At 37.8% G+C, this 21,905-nt stretch overlaps 1 protein-coding gene across 4 annotated transcripts in view; it reads right to left on the reverse strand.

Moving 5' to 3' along the window:
• trps1 (trichorhinophalangeal syndrome I) overlaps positions 1–15,130 on the reverse strand; it is a 105,159-nt gene extending 90,029 nt beyond the window's left edge. The window contains exons 1-2 of one of the 4 annotated variants that reach the window (XM_052583648.1): positions 14,824–15,130; positions 9,637–9,937 (exon numbers count right to left, since the gene is read on the reverse strand). In XM_052583648.1, the coding sequence (XP_052439608.1) occupies positions 9,637–9,649 (13 nt within the window). In that variant the 5' untranslated portion in view covers positions 9,650–9,937; positions 14,824–15,130. Of the gene's footprint in view, positions 1–9,636; positions 9,938–10,351; positions 11,261–14,036; positions 14,393–14,549; positions 14,712–14,823 lie in introns of those variants that run through there. The other 3 variants (XM_052583651.1, XM_052583650.1, XM_052583649.1) reach the window with 3 other exon arrangements.
• Between the last annotated feature and the right edge of the window lie 6,775 nt (positions 15,131–21,905).

Consider the following 21,905-nt stretch of genomic DNA (forward strand, 5'->3'; position numbering starts at 1 on the left):
AAGCTCTGTCTACAGAAAATAATTCTGATTTGTCTCTCAGTTTAAAAATACTCAAAAGAACATCCACAAGTTGATGCATGAAGTTATGTGTACTTTTATAACGATTATGTAAAATCTGTGAACGTTCACAAGATACATGGAAAAAACATTTTAGATAAATCGATATTTTTAACTGCATTTGTGGGAACACAATTAATTTTTTTTATTACAAAAAAAAAAAAAAATGAAAATTTGGATTTATTAGTTCTTTTTCAAACAGATACTGTATATTTTATTTTTTTACTTTTCTGTAGTAAGAAAAAAATATACAGACGCACAAAACAAGTTAACTTGTAATGAAACTGGAACATCCCTTTAAGAAACTGACACTGGTTCGGCTGAATGTGAAAGGCCAAAGGTTGGCGTCTGCCACATCGTTTACAAAATGTCACTTGCTGAGGAAATCTCTTCTAGCCACTATAGGATAAATAAAAACCATTATCTTTATCTCATTGCCCAGAGAACCACAACCAGAAGCAGATCCTGGTGACAGCGAGAGCTGTTGTATTAGAGTCTCTCTGCTGCCTCTCTGGAGAGATTCCAAAACGTGATCAGAAGTGATTAGCCACAGTTAAGCACCCTTAGAGAAACTCAGGTATGTCACCTGGCATCTGCGAGAAAATATTTGCACATAATCGTGTGGAAAGACTTGCTTAACATACCGATGAGGCTTTAACCTTGAGATTTGCCTTGGTGAACGTTACAGAAGCTGCTGAAGCTTAGCGTTAAGGTACAGGCAGGGCCTTTGAATGCGTAGCTCACAAATAGTTCAAATAAACCTTCTCCACACAGACAATATTCTTTGTTAGTTGCTACTTCTTTGTATCTCCACCCTTGCACACACACTAGGCTACCTGGGACACTACGAACTGCCTAAATAAAACACATTCAGCTTTTTCACCACTGCCAAGACTAAAAAAGGACCAACAACCTACAAGAGCATCAAGTCATAGTGCTGGGTGGTATTTTCTATGTAAAGGGAAGCAGTTTAACCACACTGGTTGTACAAGATTCCTCTATTTGCTTAGTACAATAATTCTCCTTTCAAATGCCGTATAGCCTTAGGACGGATTGGTCATCCGAGCTGTTTGATAAAAACAACCACACCCTCCGATACCATCTGTGATCCTTATGCAAAGACGTATCTGCCTGTCTCTCTCAGCATGGGAACTCTGCCTCATTCTACGCTTAATGAAGCAGAAAAAAATCCTGTGCAGCAATGCACTAATATTTACCTGTTGTGACTGAAAAGTACAGTTACTTCTCAAAAAAAAAAAAAAACATCCGAAAGCTGGAGTGAGATGTCCTGAAGGTGGAAAAATATGCCACCTCATTTGCTCTGGACTTGGTCTTGAGCTATTCGTACTATTAGCAGAAAGGGCACCCCAAACAAGACGGCTGAAGTAAACTGAGGACGGAGATGATACTTTAGACATGCAGAGGTCTGAAGTCACCGCTATCTATAACACAAACTGTCTGTCACACTGCCTTTTTACCATGAGAAGTAGGCCACATATCATTAGGCTGGGTGAACGTGGCCTGCTCCAGACAGGAACACTCCTGCAGGATTTGAACGCTTGATCACCTGTTATGTGAGAGATAGTAACAATACTGTGAGATAGGGATGTCGAAAGAGCTGAAGTACTGACTAAAATAGGCAAATCCAGTCTCTCTAGCAATTATAACATTCAGTTTGGTACAGAACACAAAGTAGCCGAGTTTCTGCCCACATAGTTGTTTGCAAATGTTGGGAAATTGCATTAAAATGGAAAAGCAAAGATTTGAATGGTTTACAAAATGTGCATAAAAAGCTTACAGGCTCACTGAAGGTGGATACATTTTTATTCAATAAAACCCACACACACATACCACGATGGAAACACATTTACCAAATAAATTCCAGTCATGTGACAAAAAATTTGCTAAGGGAGAAAAACAAAATATAATTTTACAGCATCTCAATTTTTAATTATACTAAATTACAATTAGCCCAATAAGTCTATAAGTCATCATTTATGTTTACAAATATTTTCATATATATTTTGATGTTTGATGTCAGTGTGTGCTATAGGAGGCTATATTTAATTTCTTCACATTTACGTACAAAATTGCTAAAGAATCATGAAAATTTCAACAGGGCTCTAGACTCATTCTTCCCCCGATCACTCTTTTGCGAATAACTTTCTCAGCTGGTCGCACAAGCACAACATTTGGTCACAATTTTTATTTTATTTTTGCTACAACGTGGTATTAATCAATGCATGCTGATGAACTTTTATCATAGTTTATAGTTATATGGTAACTTTTTCACCAGGATTATTTATTTGAATTTTGGGAATTCCTCTTTTGCTGTGTTAAAAGCTGAGCTTTGTGTGCTTTCACTATCACCTTTGCAATCTTGGTGTCACGTTTTATAAGAAAAGAAAATTGTTTGTATTGCTTATATATCTAGACACCTTTCACTTTTTAAGACTAAAACAAAACTAGTTAACAAGTTAACAACAAGTTAACAACAATAAAACATTATATGACAAACTAGCTTACATAACGTTTATTACCAAAACAAATAAGACGAAGCATGGCATACACCACATGCTGTATTATATACCAACTAATAAATTACAGAATGCTTAACAAACACTGAGGAATGTTAGCCTCCATAGCGTAACGCGAGGTAAAAGATAACAAGCTTTTTAAATCAAAAATAAAAAGAAAAGTAAAACTCAACTGGCTGTCGGAGAAAGGACTTGAATTTTTAATTTCCTTTTTTTTTTCACAAGAATACCAACATGTTCACCTTCTCTGGTTCAAGAAGCGGTCTTTAACTTTACTTTAGTGTGAAAACCAAATCCTCCGTCAGTCATCATTAACTCAATATTCACATCATTTTTGCCGCACGCTGCACACACCTTAGCACTCGTGCTGACGCAGCCAGACTATAGTCGGTGTTAAAAACCAGGCTCTACACCTGAAGCGACTGCCCTGGGAGCGCCTCTCTTCATGTGAATACTAAGATCTGACTGCTGCTATATATCACGGCTCTCCAATGCTTGCTGTATGGAGCAGCGCAGACCATGCACTCGCTCTGATGCGACCAGGTCAAATTTGTACTCGCACATTCTCAAAAAATTGTCACAGTCTAGAGCCCTGTTCAATAATACGGATATAATTTCAACCCTATGGGCTCTTGCAACCTGTTTCCCACATGAGCTGTGGGTTTTGTCTGAAAAGATGAAATGTTGCTTTCTACCTTCATAGCAATGGCTTTGTCAGAGAAAAGGTCAGGTAATAATGCCTGTATGCACGTATGTGTGGTTTCCACTGCGCTAGAGTGCCATAATTGGTCTCACTGCAATTGTGTACCTGAATAAGAGCAAATATTACACATTTCCTCTCAATATAATGACTGTAAAGCCTGTACATGCAAGTACATGTGAGTGCACGCAAGAGTTTGCTAGAGAGGTTTTACATTTTAGCCTCTGTACAATAATTCTCTACATTGAGTGGAGCGCTTGGGGCTCGGATCACCCTCAACATATCAGCACAATTGACAAATCCAATCCCGACGCCTACACAAGCGCCTGGCTCTCTGCTCAACAGCTTCCTATAGAGTCATCGCCTCAGTTAGCTATAGCATGCACACACTCGGAGCACGCAGATTTATGGCATAGCTATACTGCATGGGAAATCTGAGTGCCGTTTAGTGCCAGAAAAGTGGTAACGTAGGGTGTCAGATTTGGTCACGCAGTGTGAATTTAGAGTAGTCGAGGTCTCCAAATGAGATAGAGAAGATCATTTGAAATAGATCTGAAATTTTGTTTTACAGTTGGTAAATAAGAAGAAATATGAGCAAAAAAGTGGGCCTGAAATAAGGCTGTTGCCAGCTACCTCAAGATACATTCAAAACTGCCAAATAGGCGAGAAAGACCCAGCTGATTCATAGGCGCAGTTTAAGAACAAGAAATGACTGCCCAAATAACGGCATATAATAGACTGGATTGAAGTTTAGGTAGCAGGACTCAGGACGTTGTATTGTTACCACATTCTTTCCAGCCTGGTGTCACTGGATCGGTCCTCCGCCATCCAACTGTCCGCTTAAATCTTCCCCCCATGCCGCAATTGGCAAAGCCGAGCCGAAGGAGCACTTAAAGCTGCTTGGCTCCAGTTCGGCCGTCCTGACCGCCTCCAAGTCAACTGGCCCCGACATATAAATAAGAACAATATCAGATAAGTCTTGCAGGAAGCCTATAAACATTTACATTCTCTTTCAAGTGCTGTTTATGGATATTTTATCTCCTATCTGGAAGTCGAAGACATGGTGAAAAAGAAGGCGACCTGGGGAGGAATCCGAGGCAAGTGGTGAATCAAAAAGGCAGCAGGCCCTGACAGGGACCCAGGCCCATTGACCATAATAGGTGTTGAGAGTGGCGGCCTCCACAGATGAGGAACCAGCTCCTTAGGCCTGCCAGAAGAGTTATGAGATGGTGCGGGTAGTGATGGGGAGGGGAGGGATGCCTGGTAAGCTACTAATTCTATATCTTCTTCTGACAAAGACAAAGTGTAGCCAGCAGAGTTCAGTCTGGGAGACGGGGAGAGGGAGCTTGTAGTTCTCACTAGTGTTGTGTTTAACAGAGTAGACCCACTCCATTCTTCCTGTCCTCCAGCCTGATGCCTATCTGAGGCCAAAGTCTGACCACAGACAGTTAGCATCTGGTCTACTATGCCTGAAAGATATGTGAAAAATCTTCTGATTACTTTTTTGCACCCATTAACCATAGATTGCTTTTTAAGGTCTGTCAACGAGCAAAAGCATGCAATAATGGGATGGTTACTAAATGAGTAGTATTTATCTGGTCATATGATCACAATATAACAGGGCTCATGAGGTGAACTAATACATGTAAAATAAAGCTTAACACATGCTTTTAAACACATTTCGCCTAAAAAATAAGATTTTGTTTTTTTTTATTTTACAAAACTTCTCTAATACTTGAAAGAACTACCCTAACCTTTTCATAATTTTAGACATGCCAGCATTAACAGCCTTAAACCTAATGCTTTTAGTCCTTTTAGTTTATGGAGTTTGGCAACAAATCTGAGGCAAAACCACTGCTCATTCATGCAAGTGACGATCCCAATGTTTGCATTATCAAAGATGCAATCTGAAAGAAGTGATGATGCGTCACTGATGCCTGAGTGATAGTTAGCAGGTTTAAGATCTAGACGTGTCTGCCAGTTAAGTGTTAAATCTGTTTTGACTGAAACCGACATTGGCAATGACAGACAGCTGTGTGAAAAGGACAGCAATCCAATGACTATGAAACATATGAGTGGCATTACAGTTATAATTCATCCAAAAATTATAATAATTCACTTACCCTCATGCTGTTAAATATTGTATAACTTTTTTCTTCTCAACACAAAGAGGATATTTTAAAGAACGCTGCAACAAAACACTCGGGCATTTATCAAAATATCTTCTATTGTGTTCCACAGAAAAAGTTAAGTCATACACTTTTGGAAAGACACGAGGGGGAGTAAACGACAAAAACATTTCAATTTTCCCTTTCAATTTCGCAGTCAAACAATACTGTGATGCAGCACTATAACAGCCAATCAGAACACACTTGTCATTGTCCATGAGCAGTGGAAAATGTATTGCTTAAAACATGAAATCAAAAATAAAATCTGCTTAAGGAAGATTAAAAAGTTATCAAAAACTACAAAAAAAAGATAAAAAGATACCATCTTTTATCATTTGATCATAACCCTACAAGAAAATCTCAACAGCATAATTTGAAGTTTGATTATGTGACATCTAAAGCTATCTTAGACCATCAAAGACAAGAGTCTGGACATGCGAGAGACCTGAACTTCAGTCCGAACGGAGGGAGCCAAATCACAGCAAACAGTAGCTGTGCCACTCTGGACGGCCTCAGTCCTCCCCTCAACATGAAACTAAGAGAAGCTCCCACATTCACCTGAACTCTTCTAATCTGCAAGATAATGGAGCTCTTACACTGAGGTGCATCCTTGCCTAACGTGACGCCTTTTGTCTCCTCCTGTGTTGTGACAACACTTACATTTGTAAATTGCCCTCCTTGTAGAGGATAAACATCTGATAGCCACAAGAGAAGGGGGTTGGGGAGCGTAACAAGCCTCTGGGACTTCCTCTAAACAAATGGAGAGATCTTTAGAAGGCTACTGTTTGTGTTTGCCAAAGACACGGCCAGGATACATGAGGCTCCTGTCAATGGCCTCCAGGCGCCATTCAACTACGTTAAAGCTGGCCAACAGGGTGTATCTGAGAGGGTCTGAGGGAAGAAGATCGCCAATGTTGCAGAGAGTTATTGCAGGTTAAAGCAGCTGCATTATTGTATCTGAAACAAGTAATACGATCTGTATTACACTACTCAACTGAACCTGGGCTTTGAACCAAAAGCATAATATTGCTGTGCACTGACGCTGTGCAGGCATCACTCAATGTGTGAACAATGTGGTCAGGAGCACTCTGTCAAAACTGCTCATTGGATTGGCAATTACTTTAAAAAAGAAAGAGAGAGAAAAAAAAAGAAGAATGGCGGGGAGGGAAAAACAGCAGATTAATCATGCTGTTAGCGATGAAGATGAAGACGTTGATTAATGCAGTTTGGCTTTTTAAACAAACAACTCCTGAGTGTGCGGTGTGCTTGGCATTACCCTTTAATTTAGAGAGGGTTGACTGGAGAAGTTTTGTTTTTGCAGCTTCGCTGAAGCTCTCTGCCCCTTGTTCTTTACCCCCTTCTTTTTTCCCCCCTCTCCGACACCATATGGAGCAGGCCTCGCGGAAACAATCCGCTAAAAACAACAGGCCTGCACTCAACCGTTCCCTCCTTTTTTAACACCATGTGAGAATAAATTGCTCCCTTATTGTGCGTTCTGCCAGTGGTCCGGGATCATTTTTGTGTTCTCGATCTAATTAGATTATTCTGGTGCCGGTTCGGGGTTACTGCAAGGAGGTGCCATACAAGTGGAGAATATTGGGCTAATTGGCAGGAGGATACGGCCCATTCCTCGCCGTTCGCCAGCAGGTTCGCTCCTCGGTCCTCTCTCATTACTGCCGTTTTTGCAACTATCTCAAAAGTCTGTAATAGCCCGGCTTACCATATTCTTACAGGGCAGAAATAGGAGTCAAACTAGCGAGTCTCATTAGGCGCGCTCACGACCAACACCTCTCAGTCTGTAAAGGCTCTGCTGTTTATCTAGCAGGCCTGAAACCCATAGAGATGTGGAATTTCCACTGCAGTGGCAACCAGTTCATGCTCGCATGCTAATTCCACGTCTGGAAAAACAAAATCAATGACTGTATTACAGCGAGTTCCTAAATGAAATTTTACCTGCAAATGAAAAGCCTTTTTCTTAGAGCCATTATATTCGCCAACAGTAACTATCTGATTGAGTACTTTACAGCTGCTGATGAAGTTCTTGCTGCGTCAAATATTTCTATATGCGCTGCAAAAGCGAGAAACGGTGGAAGCGAATGATCAGACTTTTAAATGAACATTATGAAAACATTTGGCGGTCTGCCTCCCTCGGCACACTGGCACGCCATACATCATGCAGGCACCTACTGGAGAACTATGCAGACCATTTAAATTTCCCCACCATAACTCAACCAAATTATACAAAGCAAGGTACAAGTAATAAGCATAAGCTTTAACTCACGGCATAAATCCATGTTTATACCCAAAAACGGGCATGCGAGTCAAAGAGATGTTCCAGTGCATAATAGCAGAACCTATAAGGATACGAGCATAAATAAAGCCCATGCTGTAGGTTAGATGCAATTAAAAGAGGGCTGAAATCAGAAAGTTCTAATTTTGAAAATATTAAGTACTTTAGTGCAAACACACCACATGCTGCTTAATGCATAATATCAGTAAATCATAGTGAAGAATCATCAGCTGGACCAAATAACAGCCATGAATTAGCATTTATGGGTTTAGACTGGGTCGCTTCGCACACATGGTTTTAAAGAAAATACACACATTTTCAAAGCAAATTAAAATTTAGCAAAATGAGGTGGGCATTTCTAAATATGGGTCTTATTAAAAAAAAAAAAAAGTATTTTAAGTCTTTAAATTACTGAATTAAAATTTTTAATAAAAAAATATATATACTAAAAACATCAAAATTCAATCTGTATTAGAAAAATTACACATTACAATCCCGTAAACTTCATCAGGGGCCCCTGAAACCCCGTATTAGCACTCAGGGATCTCAGGTGACCCTTGACCTACAAGCCTGTGTTGTCGGAGTTCTAGGTGAAGGATCCATGGGGTTAATCTCGCCATTCAGAATCACCCCCACATCTACGCATTAAAACACCAACCAAAAAACAAAAAAAATCAAGCACAGGCACATTTTAACCATCCCAGTGTGGTGTGCATTCACACACGAGCAGGTTTTCCCCTGAAATCCAGACTGGAGAAGATGGCATATGTTTAACATTACGCAAATCTGCTGAAACGGCAGGGCACACGAGAGAAACCTCCACTGTGGCAACGTTCACAAAGGCAGGATCCCCTAATCACTGGCCGTTACAGGTCGTTTATTATATTTCGGCACAGGAGAAAACAGTCCACTACGACACACACTCTCAGATTACCTCATTTAAGATCGACTACTGCTCGCAACCCAGACCGCAAAGAACGCGGCCGCTCTCAGAATTCAGATTATTGCATTTCTACCCTTCATTAGTTCGATACTTAAAATCATGTGCAGTACAGAGCAAGTGGGCAAACCACTTTTAAAAATAAAATCTCAGCGAAAAGTAGTATTAACAATATTTCCTAATAACACTTAATGCTGCTATAACGATTTATGACGTATGTAAATAACCAAGCATCGTAATAACTTTAAAAAACAAAAAACAACTAATGCAAAAACATTTTTTTTTTAACTATCAGTGTTTGACCGGAGCTTTTGGATGACATAATCGATCACCATTTATAAGACTATACTACAAAAACAGACTTCTTTTTATCTGTGTGCTACTATGCATATTTTTTATAAGCGATGCAGAAATATCTCCTGAGAGGAAGTCTGTTGAGTCCAGCTTTTCACAAACACAGTGGCAGAGAAGAACACCAGACCACAGTATCACCTGGTCCACAAATGTACAGCTCAAAGAAAGCGCCCCACAGACTAAAAAAATACTGCTTGTGTGGCCTCTCTTATTACCCTTGAGAGAACCCACAGATAGTCAAAAAAAGTCAGGGGAAAGAAAGTCAGTAAATTCTACTGTTCCACGTAATAAACGGCAAAGCAGGGGATGATGGCCTTATAGAAGATCAAAGCACTTTAAAAGCTTGAGCTATCTAGCGGTGTAGATTACTGCCCTGAACTACAGGAAGACTGGGTTAAAAGTTACCATAAATAAAGTTTTAAAGCTACATCGCCCTAACACAACACCATCAAAAACCTCACAACAAGAATCACGTCCTTCTCTGTTAATCCTACGTATTAGTTTAGACGATGTGCAACATGAATTGCATCAAAAACCACAACGCCAGAAATCCCTGCGTTGTTGTAACACACAATCACACGCATACATACCTCTGTTAAGCATTGGGTTATAGCATTATCACACTCAAATCCAACAGGGAGGCAGATATCAAAGCTGGCAGAGTATCCAAAGACCCTTCCCCGAGGAGCCCTCCGAGGTATCCTTTATTCCACATCCATTCTGGCCTGGGAATCATTCCATTTTTTCCCCACAGTGTTCACAAAGTTTACTCGCTCTACGTGCGCTGCTTGTGAAATGCGCTGTCCCGTACTTCCTTTTCTCAGAAGACCTCACAGGTGCAGATGATCCTGGGTGCGAGAGGTGACCACACCACGCCGTTCTTCTCGATCACTGTAACGAAACAAAAATGCACATGCTTAGCAATAAGGAAGTGCTTGAAGTTAACAGTACTTTTTGAGTCATTATTAAGAGGGAAAGTCAAACACATCACCACACATTAACACTCGCAGGATAAAATTGCAAAAACGAAGAAAAAAAAAAAAAAAACCTATGAACAATAAAAAGAAAGCATGATCTACCAAAAGACTTGGAATCTTGGAAAAAGCTCAACATGGACACCGCAATGCACGCAAAGAGAGCAGAGAGAAATCCTGTGTCATGTACTCAGGCAGTCTGACAGCAGGTTTCATGAATGGGAGTTCTGACAGTACAGGCCTGCTGGCCAACCAAATTGGAAACAGGAAAACAAACATTCTCAAGGAAAACTCCCCCCCTCCACCACTGTAAGGCCTCCCCCCCACAAACCTTTTCTTTCGACTCATTCTGTCCAACCTGCGTCAGGTTAGCAATAGTCAACCGCACCAGCCTCCAGACCACACAGATGGAGAACGTGCAGACACCGTGAGATGGAGAGAGAGAAAGAGAAAAAAAAAAAAAAAAGAGGAAAAAAGCGAAGCAAAAACCTGTTTGCGAGGTAAAAGAACACACACCGCGATAGAAAGGAAAAGAGAGAAAGAAGAAGAAGGCTAAACTGACTCATCAACGTTCCAGAGGGGCCGGCGGACGCACTAAACTCAGCTCGTCGGAATGGGGAGGAGAGGAAGTGGGCAATGCTGGAAGATCTAAACTGAAAACTTTCAGAAAGTTTCTGATATGAAGCCGAGCACGGAGGCTTGTAACGGGATAAAGCTAGGCTAGCAAGACGAGTGTTTTTTTTAATCAAACAAGTACTTACTGACGCTCTAATTTTAGTATAAAAGTTCAGGAAAGTCAGTTCAGATGAAAAGCTAACTGAACGGGAACCTTTAGCTTTGAAAAACCACATGTAGTCAAAACGTCAACACATCCCACCAATAAAAGGTTTATCGGCACACATCACTTTAACTTGCATATTCAAAACTAATGTAAGTTATTTTATATTCTCAGTAAAAAAAAAAAAGTATGTTTTTGTCAATGAGTAAGATTGAAGATTCAGGGGAACTTCGATTTCTATTTCTTCGTTTGCAGTGCAACCTACCACTCTACTGGGAATACGAGAGTTTTCTGTCAGCAAACTTTACCAGATGTACGCTAACCACTAAAATATTACACGCCACATAATTAGCCTAACAAGTGATGTCAAACAGCTCTGACAGAGTTAGAGACCCAAACCGTCTCTTATCTGGAGGAGTTGTTAAACACACTTTAGCTGCATTTGTGACATGTTAAAATTAGCCATCAAAATATAATATTAATAAATACATGGAGAAGCTAAACCTAAACTCTAAACTAAAGGAGGTTGCTATGACACCACAGGTCAAAGGTCCTCGTGTTTCTTCCCCACACAGAGTGTGAGAAAATAAAAAGGGAAGAGAACAAGATTTCTTCTAACAAAAGAAACACTTACATTTAAAGCACTTAATCTGGATAATAAAAAATGCCTTGATGTCACACTCATACACAACTCTAAGTGACTGTCTTCACTCAAATAAAACTGCACATTTCGAGTTATTTCTCTTTAAATTCATTTATACTGCATAAAAGTTTAGTGAGAGAATCCATGACGATGGCAAGTCTTTACAATATATCTGCTATAACTCACAATAACAAGTCTATAGCACACATCCAGAGCCATTTAGTGACTTCAAAACACTGCTAGAAACAGGATGAAAAGCATATGACGAGACAAGGGACGACCTCTGTGAACTGCGACTCTTTTATTCTTGAAAATCCGGAGGAAAAAAGACTAGCTATTCATACGCAGGCTAAATCAAACATATGTTATAAAAGCTTTTAAGGCGAACAATTATTAGAAGCCGTCTCTGTGTAAACCTTGGCATTTCATCAGGCGGGGACACACACACACACACACACAAAAAAAAAAAGAAATTCTCAGTTTTCATGTCTCCTATGTTTGGAGATTTCGAACCACGAAAAACAAAACAAAAAAGAATTTCTATTAAGTCACTGATGCGTCATTTCAAAACACAAGCAGTGATGGTACTTTGCAGACTTCCCTGCCGCTCGTATAGAGAGTAGAAAAAATACCATGCCGTTCCATAAAACACAATTTTTAAAAAGAAAAAGAAGAGAGAGAAACTTTTAAGAAGTTTAAAAAAAAGTTATTCAGTCTATGTAAAAAAAAAAAAGTTTTGGTTTGTATTTAAGTACTACTATATGTCCTTTGCAACATGAACATCTTTGAGATTAGTGTTTAAAAGATTGTGTTAACTTTTGATCAGCAATAAATACAAATATACACAAATAAAATCATCTGGTCTGAGTTGATTTTCTAACAAATGAGGCAAGTAAAAAACTTACAATATTTTAAATCATCAACTAGTTACAATATGTTCTTTGCGAGCAAACACCTGGATTTAATATGGTAGCGCGATCCATTCTCTTTCACTGTCATTAAAAAAAATAAAAATCCCCTACAATTTATTTTCTCTGCAGGCTTCTTATTCAACGGCACCAACGCCACATGAATCTGCCGCAGGGACACAAGTGGCAAATCAAAGTGCGGCAAGAAGTTAGCCCAAAAAGAAGTTGTGCAAACTCTGAAGCCACGAAGAACAAATGGAAGACCCCCACTGCTGCTTTCTCCCTCCACCAAGGCCCAAATTCATTTGTCAGCCGTAAAGTTCCTGACTATACAGCGCTGATCTATTGCCTCTCTCCAAAGAGCTCACAGATGTGGAGTCATTTACATTTCAAATACACCTCAAGCTTTTCAATCACTTCAAACGCGTCTTATCAGACAACTCATGTGGATCTTATTCTTCTGTGCCGACTGAGAACTGAATCTAGTAAACCACTGAATGGATATAGCGAGAACAAATTCATTTTAGTTTACGATGCACAAGGAATTAAATCATATTCCAAGCAGATGGAGATTTTTCTTCTGATCTCCAGGTTGTTATACATGTAAAATGACAATGAGCTATTTCACGCGTGACAATAAAGCGGGGAAAAGTTCTTTAAATCTTCGCAGAATAAAAATAGTCATGTAACTGCAAGAAGAGTTAAGATAACAAATTGTAACTGCAAAAGCCTGATGATGACAGAGGTTCCTTGTTGACTGTATCTGAAACTATGTTTACAGTTGTGAGTTTCTCTGTTTCTCTAAATGATGAGCCGCATTTACCTGCACAGGCTTTGTCATTAAGAAACTTTTACCGACAAACTATTTCAGAAAAAAAAGAGAGCATATCATTTCCAGACTGCCCGAGTGTGGCAACTTTCACAGTTTACAGGAAACAGCGCAACTCATCTACTGGAACCAACATGGGATTTTGTATCATAACAATCAGATACAGGTTACGCTTCAGTACAGCACATTTAAGTGAAGTGTGGGTGATTTTATCAGTTTGAAGATAAATATGAGTTTCCACCCACTTGAACGTACTAATGATATTCTAATGTGAAAGTGATTGTAAAACCAAATTCAACCAGAAACGTTACCAGAAGTTGCAGAAGTGAGGAACCTTGCAACAACTCAAACTCAAAATCTAAACAATGTTACAAACTGTATAGGATATGAACATGTATACACCGAACTTGTTAGAAATAAACAGAACACTGGAAGTGTGTTCCTGTCCTCTGTACAAAAGTTTCTATCGGTGAATAACATCAACAAGAAAAGAAGGAGAAAACGACTACTGTACACGCCAACAAAAAAATAAAAAAAGTACAATTTCTATACACATGCCTTCATTTTAGAAGATTAACACAGAGTTATTTAAATTCCTTGAACTTCTGTTGAAAAGTTTTTTTGAAAAGTGATAAGCTCCATCACGCCACTTTGGTCACGCCACAAGAAACTTTTTTGTGAACTGCAGCCCCCACAAACACACCTCAGTGCGAAAGCTGTCCACACAGTTGCTAAAACAAATAAAAAGCTTGCCCATTACTTATATATTCACAAAAACACACATCCAAATGAAACAATAGTATTCGTATAGTCGGGAGCTCGTTGCCGCTATTCAGAAACTTTTCCTCAGAAACTTACATCACGTCTCCATCGCCTCGAAGAACGCAATGAAGCAGAAAAACGTCTTTTCGCTACCTGCCTTCGAATAAAACCGCAAAATAGCAATAAAAGCACCGTTAAGATCCGTAGACTATCATGTAAACAACCTGAGACTCTTTGTATGTGGAAAATTAAGTGTAACGTTCAGCGCGTTGCCATGCCTACGCGTTTTCTTATCGTACATCAGTTACGGAAAGTTTTAGAAGTTTGTGTGGAAAGCGCCATTCAGCTTGAAGCATCATTTACGCAAAAACAGTAGCCTACACACTAATGAAACTTTCTACAACTTGAGCTATGCACCGTTTAGCTACTTTAGCGCGCAGTGCAACCGGTTCACACATAAACAATGCACATAAAAGACGCCTCGCGGCTTAAATGTACGAAAGAAATAAACGATATTACTACATTCGGGATATTATCTTGCGCAAAACGCATTGCAACACAGAACGAAATAGCTGAAAAGAAATGGGAAGGAAAAAGTAATCCAAAAACCTCTTCGTGTGTTTTCTCTCAACTACTGGGAGCTCACAAGTCGTCAATTTCAATTTGCAATTTAGCCTCAAAAACCAAATGGCACGGCGAAATCCGAAGAACCGTGCTCTTATTTTCATTGCAAAGTAGCACTCAACTGATTCATCACCAAATCCCTTCGCCCTACTCAACATTACATAACATTCTCCCCCTAAAAGCCATCAGGAACTACAGCTAAAATTCACATCGTTCTTCTGTCGTGATCGCAATGCTCATTGATTCGCTTTCTCCTTACCTGTTGATTAAATTGTAATAGTCTTTGCAGTCTGAAAGATGGTGGAGCTTTGGCGTGAGCCATGAAGCGTCTTTGTGTTGTTTGTTTGTTGATCTCGGGGAATGATTTCTTTTTTATGGGGATGTAAGATAGCGAATTGCTCCTGTACACGTGAAATCTTGGGAGACTGTGTTTAATAGTAAAAACGCCTGAGTCTGGGATTGAAAAAAGGAGGCTGGTTTTTGCAGTGATCTCAGTTCTTTATCAGAAATGTTATCGCTTGTCAGGACCTCAGACTCCAAGCATTACGTCAGTTTCAAGACACCAACACTATTAATATCAAGAAGCCCTTGCGGAGGAAAGCGCCACCCTAGAGCGCGCTCTCTTAAAGGGACAGTGACCACTAAAACAGCTCCAGCGCCACTGCAACTTCGCCATAGACTGCTGAAGAAACCCGGTCAGATAAGTCATCTAAATTAGAATCGGTTCTCATCCAGTGGTTCGCACTTCTTTTCCGAGCAGAGAAAAAAAAAAACCAACAACAATGCGAAATGCAATGGAAATGTTATTTAAGAATTATTTCTAGTTTTTATCTGCTGTCAATCCTTCTCAGGGAAAGCTGTATGACACAAAACCCTGGGCAAACATTTGGGCAGATATATACATATAATACACGCAAACCAGAATATTTTTACAGATATTATGGGGTAGGAACATATTAATAAATATATAAATAAATTTAGTTTTTGATTTTAGGGACATATTTGTTTATTCAAAACTTTCTCAGTGCTCAGCAATGTAGAACTGAAACCAAATAAGTGAAATGAAACACTCTGTCATTCTGTGAGCATTTACTGACAGGTGGTAATTTCTGCGTGGAATAATTAGCAGAACACAGTAGTTGATGTTTTTGACAACGAGTTATGAGTGTAGCTGACATGAAACACTTTTGGGAAGTTGACATGTCCTGTGGTGTACTTCATCTAAAATTACTGTAAACAGCATTTCATGATTATTCTTGTATAATTATCATATCGGCAGCATTTATGATCTTATTGACTGAATGGAAAATCTGTAAAACCACTGGATAATTTAACATGAAATTTAAACACCTAGCTGTCATAAAATTTTCATTATACATTCATATAAATATTATAACCTGAAAATATTGATGTAAAGTCCCTTGTAGAATGTGTCATTCTGTGTCATTATAAAAATAAAAAAATAATAAAAAAAAACCTTTAAATTAAATTTAAATTTTTGTAAGCAAGTGAATATATTTTATGCTACGTACTATATAAGTACATGTATAGTCTTATGATAATACAGAGTGCATCATATTTACAATGTTAACATGGTTTTGGATTCCAGGTGCTTTACTTGTACTTGTAGAATCCAACCATGAAGTTTTAAATGTTCTGTTCTCATCCGTGACAAACCATAAACCATAAGTCCAACGGTCCATAATTACTAGTCCTGTCCACAATAACAACTTTAAGATGAACCAGCCACTTGTTGTCAAACACACCCACACACACACACACACACACACACACATACACACAAATAAAGAAAATACAAAATAAACTTGGCAGTAGTGTCTCCAAATGACTGACTAGAACATTACTGTCTGTGTAACGCATTTTATTTTCTATCTATAAAAATAAAAATTTTACACCGATTTATCACTTATATTGTGCTAGCTGTATAAAATGTGAATCAAACATATGAATCTACAGCAGAAGATGAATACATATAGTTTCAAGGTAAATGTTTACAATAATAGACTTTCAGTTGCTAAGAAAATACATGAACATTTGGGAAAGCTTTCTCAGCTAGAGAGTAATTATTTATTTAGAAAAAGAATTTATCAATTTAAGAAAACAAAATTAGATACAACACATAACCTATATACTTTCCATGTTTAAACGAAAGGAAAGGGTTGTTCAAAATGTATTATGTTCATGTTTTCCTTTTTTATGTTTTCTTTTCCTTTCTCTGAATTTTTCTTATAAAAGCAGCATAAATAAGCTGTCAAAAAAGAAAATGGATTTGATTGCCAACATTTGCAATATTGGTTTCCTGGTGATTTACATTATTTGAAAATAGCATTGCATGAAAATAGCATAAGAACTGTTTTCCAAGAATACACATATTATGTTTTTCTTTTCTTTTCTTTTTTAAGATGAAGTAATGGTGGGCCAATTACACATAGAGAAAAAATCACTCATGTTCCACCCAGCGATTCAAAAAAATATAATACATATAAAAGCATGTTAAAAAAAAATAATAATACTGCACGTTTCCATGAACTTATTTAAGAAGTACTAACGAGGGATACTCTATTTTATTTAAATAAAAATAAAAAAGATTTTGTTTCACATGCGTTCTCTGCCAAAGCACCACCATCGTGAGGTACACTGATGAAACTTTTTTAGAGATGAAACCTGAGAAGAGAAGTCAGCGTTGTTTATTTCACATAGAGATATCATGCCATGAGGTGGTCGTCACTGAAATATTTTTAGTCCCGGTGGTTACATTCTACTAGACATATTACATACTCGGAAGTTGGCACCAATGCTGTCCCCTATCTGAGCTTGATACTGTTTCAGTGTAGCCTTTCCTCTGTCCATGCTAACAGCCAGATTCATCATGTGTCATATTTAGAACTCCTCATGCGTAGGAGACAGCCCTTCATTGAGCTATTGAACGCCTCCTGCAGTACATGCGTTACAATAAAACACACTGCTACAATATCTGTATTCATCCGTATTCACAGTGACGACATGTGTTTAACAGTATAGGCACATCTGTAGGCAATCTAATGACTTGCATATTACATTTAAATCACTAATCTGAGAAAAGTTAAGGAATAACTTATTTTTAGTGATTGGGTTTGGTTAGTGGTCTGACTTTTTTCCCCCAAAGCACCATATATTTTTTACGTAAAGGCTTGAATATCCACTTCTGTAGCCTTTTTATGTGCATTTTAATGGTCTTCCCTAATTATTTTAGTATGTTATAGTATAATGTAGCATTATTAAAATACACTCCCCCTAAAAAAGAAAAGGAAAAAAAGTTGCTCACTCAAGTATCCATTCTTTACTTTTTTTCATATTGTTAGAGTTAACATATAAGTGCATATACATTTTTTAGAGCTGCTATATATATATATATATACACATATAAAAAATTTAATGTGACAACTTTTAAATCAAACTGCATTTTTAATTAAAAATTGATTATTCGCATGCAGAGTGAACACAGACTAATGGATTTGATCGAAAACATCTGAAGAACAAAAACGGAATTTTTGATTATGAGAAAAATCCTTTTTTGGCAATGTCTTGTACCATCACAGTCCCTAAAGATATCTCCTGTGAGCAACAGAATTGCATATGTGGCACGAAAAACAGTTTTCAATTTTACCATTCGGTTCAACCATGCAGCGTAAACGGAATTTGCAGAGTGTAACTTCTGAATAAAAGGGGAATTTGCACTGGAAGAACGACTCAAGGTGATTCTTCTACATTACTTTTGCACTCCAAGGAGCAAAATAAGTGATTCATGGAGGGCCAGAATAAAAACAATTTTACACTTGAGTAAAACATTTTTCAGATACATCTCTGCATGAATAATTATATTATTTTTTCCTCTCCTCCAAAAAAAAAACAAAAATAGAAGATGGAAGCAAAACACTTTCACAGCATCAAATGAAGAAGACCTGGTATTTGCGTTGAAAATCGAGTCTCTAGAACATTTTTTGTTTCTTAAAATATTGGAAAAGATGTTGTGATTAAAATGAGCCTAGCAGAGAGGAGTAAATAATGAAGATAGAGGAGAGGAGCCGGAACTGACACAAAACTAGACAATGAACAAGTGTAACAAGAAAAAAAGACAAAATACATTATATATAAATATTCACTGTCTGTGCATCATCACTAATTAGATGATTAGCTAAAAATGTAGATAGTCCAGAGGTGAGAACATTTCCACAAATAAAGTCTGAAACAGAAGCGTTAATAGAAAGGACAATGTGTGTGTGTGTGTGTGTGTTTTGTAAATTTCATTTTTACTGAAATAATAGCACATATAGAGCTCATTAATTTAATCTGGGTAACAAACTGTGTATATATGTGTGTTTGATTTTCAAATTATTTTAGCATTTAGCCATAATGAGAATTTCTTGCATGGATGTTTCTGTTTGTCTAATAGTTGGCATGCATACATTTGGTAAACCATTATTAGTATTCTAATAAAATAATGAATTCAAGATCATGCTGGAAAGAGCCTCTGTTTATTGCTTGACCTGAAAAATTATTTTTTTCATACCGGCTTTGGCATTAACTTTATCACTAAAGGGATTGTTCATCTAAAAATGAAAATTCTGTCCTCATTCAATCTCATGTTGTCCCAAACCTGTATGACTTTATTCCACAGTCCACAAAAAATGAAACTGTGACTGTGCTGGCTGATCTTTCCCATTCTACAACAATGAAAGGGCAACAACAACAAAAAAAGTATCATAAAAATGATTGATGACTCATGCAACATTTTCCAAGCATGTACCAGATCAAGGAGTCAGTGTTAAAACCGGATAAGTCTGATTCATGAATGAATCACCAAAGAGAGATTTGGTTTTGTTTGGTTATGGCTAATCACATTTTGCATGGAAAATAGTTTTTAAAATTCCTTTTCAGTTTCTCCTGCTTTATACTGTTCCACACGACCATTCTCTCCACTGCTATGGTCTTCAATTAAGTGCCTTCCACATTATTAACAGGTCTATGTGGCCTCACTCCAGTAGTTTCTCTCTCAAAGATTTCCTAATGTAAACCTACATGACTCCAACAAACTTATTATTCCTTGAAGTGCTCCTTTTCTCTCCTTTTTTTCTTTCTTTCTCTGTCCCTTTTACTCACCCACTCACAGAAGTTCATACACATCCAGTAGATGTTCCCTTCATTACACACACACACAGGCAATAACAGAGGATACTAATGGATTTTGCAGCACTTTAAGTGATGAGAAGTGGCTGTGCAGTGAATGTCCATTCTATCTTGGGAAAAGATGAGCAAGACTTCAAAAGAAAGTAGTAGAATAAATATTCTGAGAGGTTCAGATCTGTAACTGATTAAGCGCTATGGAATACCTCTTAGGTTATCACCAATCCGTGCAGATGAAGGGTGTAATCACCATCTTTTTGATTAGCTAGCAGGTACAGTGTTTCTCGAATGTTACTGAGCGATCTATACGGCCGCCCGGCGATATATGCTGACAAAGCGTCTTATCTACTGGAGACTGTGACAATCTGTGTCTCCTACTCTATTCTCAGCAACACAGCGTGTGCACTCACATGAAAGTAAAAAGCTTGTCACGCAATTTCACGCGATTGTGATTATTCAAAATGTGACTCAATCATATACATTGCCTTATCTTGAAAATATATCAGGAGATAACAGGATAAGGAAAAGTAGACTGAAAATAAAGAAAGTGAGATTGCTCCATGATTCTGAACAAGTATTGAACATAAAATGCTGTCAAATATATATTTATGAAACTACTGGTGATATTTCTACCTGTAGCTCAAACAGTACAGCATGGCACTAATAACACAAAAGGGTTTGATTCCCAGGAAAAGCAAGAAGTGATAAAATATCTTAAACTTGCTGTAAGTTGCTTTGGATAAAAGCTGCTGCCAAATCCACACTTTTAAATTTCTCTCCTGAAGTAGACTGCATTTCTAAGGAGGATTATAACTTACAGTTATTTAGTTATAAGATTTAATATGTAATCTACAGCCATAAAAAATGTTTCTCAGAAAACATTATTTAAAAAAGATAAGAAAACATGAAGCTCAAATTTCCTTTAAATATTCTGTGGTTAGCCATACACATAAAATATTTCTGTAATTTACATTGCTTTACTTATTCAGATTTAACTTTAAAAAAAATGTTTTAAGTTAAATGAACTTATTTAATTTAGTGAATTTCACTGTTAGGTTTTACAGTGATGAAGTGCTAAAATATATTTGAGCTGGTCTTGCTGGTTTCTTAAAGCTATTTTTATTATTATTATTAAATTATTATTTACTCACCCTCATTTTAGTCTTACCCTGGAGCACAAAAGAAGATATTATTAAAAACTTCAAAATGGTAAATCGGTAAACTTCGAGAATGATTAATAGAAACTACATCAAACATATTTTTTTGCTGTGAGAACAAAAAATAACGTGTCATCACAGTCCATCTTGAAACAGTTTTGATCCCAACATTCTTGAAAATTTCTTATTTTGTGTTTCACAGAGTATAGAAGAAAGTGATAAAGGGTTTGTTAGTAATTAAGGTAATTAATGTCAAAATCTTCATATTTGAAGTTACCTATCCCTTTGACTGGTCATCAGACCACACTGTACCCAGATGCAGTCTGGCCAGTTTGGTTTAATAAGACTGAATTGCGCTGTTCAAAGAAAAAAAAAATGGCTCCAGGGGAACTCTTACAAACAAACCCCTCTGTTTTTAGTATCACAGGTCATTATTTCTATGTGCCCTGCTCAGTTTTATACATTGTCGGTGTCCTAAACACCCCTTCATCCCTGTTCAGCAATGACTTCCTCATTTGTTGCCTGTAGGAAGTAGACCTGCTGCTTTAGTGGCAGATCTGTTTCTAAGAGAAAGAAAGAAGGAAAACAAGAGGAAAAGGTGAGCATTGTGTCCGCATTTGTAGCGGTTTCTTTCTCCTGCATGCCAGTGAAAACAGGAACTGGTTATGCTGCAGGTGACTCATCATTTCCACCACGCTAATGATACAGAACTGCTGATATGAACATCCAGCCAGACACATTTATCATCCATGCCGCACCTTCCCTTTAATCATTCATATGTAAAAAGGCAACGATAAATTACATGTTCATGCAACAGCAACAGATCAAATAAAACACATTAGCCAGGAATTTGTTCAAGTGAATTAATCTGGTTCTCTCTTTAACTATTAATGATTTGCTTTCATTTATATACAAAACCCACAGCGCACTGTATGGAATAAAATTAAAACCAATGAACAAAGAGAGTGAGTCACCAAAAAGAATGTGATTCAGTCAGGGA

The sequence above is a fragment of the Carassius gibelio genome, chromosome B19 (assembly GCF_023724105.1).
Source record: "Carassius gibelio isolate Cgi1373 ecotype wild population from Czech Republic chromosome B19, carGib1.2-hapl.c, whole genome shotgun sequence".
Taxonomy (NCBI): domain Eukaryota; kingdom Metazoa; phylum Chordata; class Actinopteri; order Cypriniformes; family Cyprinidae; genus Carassius; species Carassius gibelio.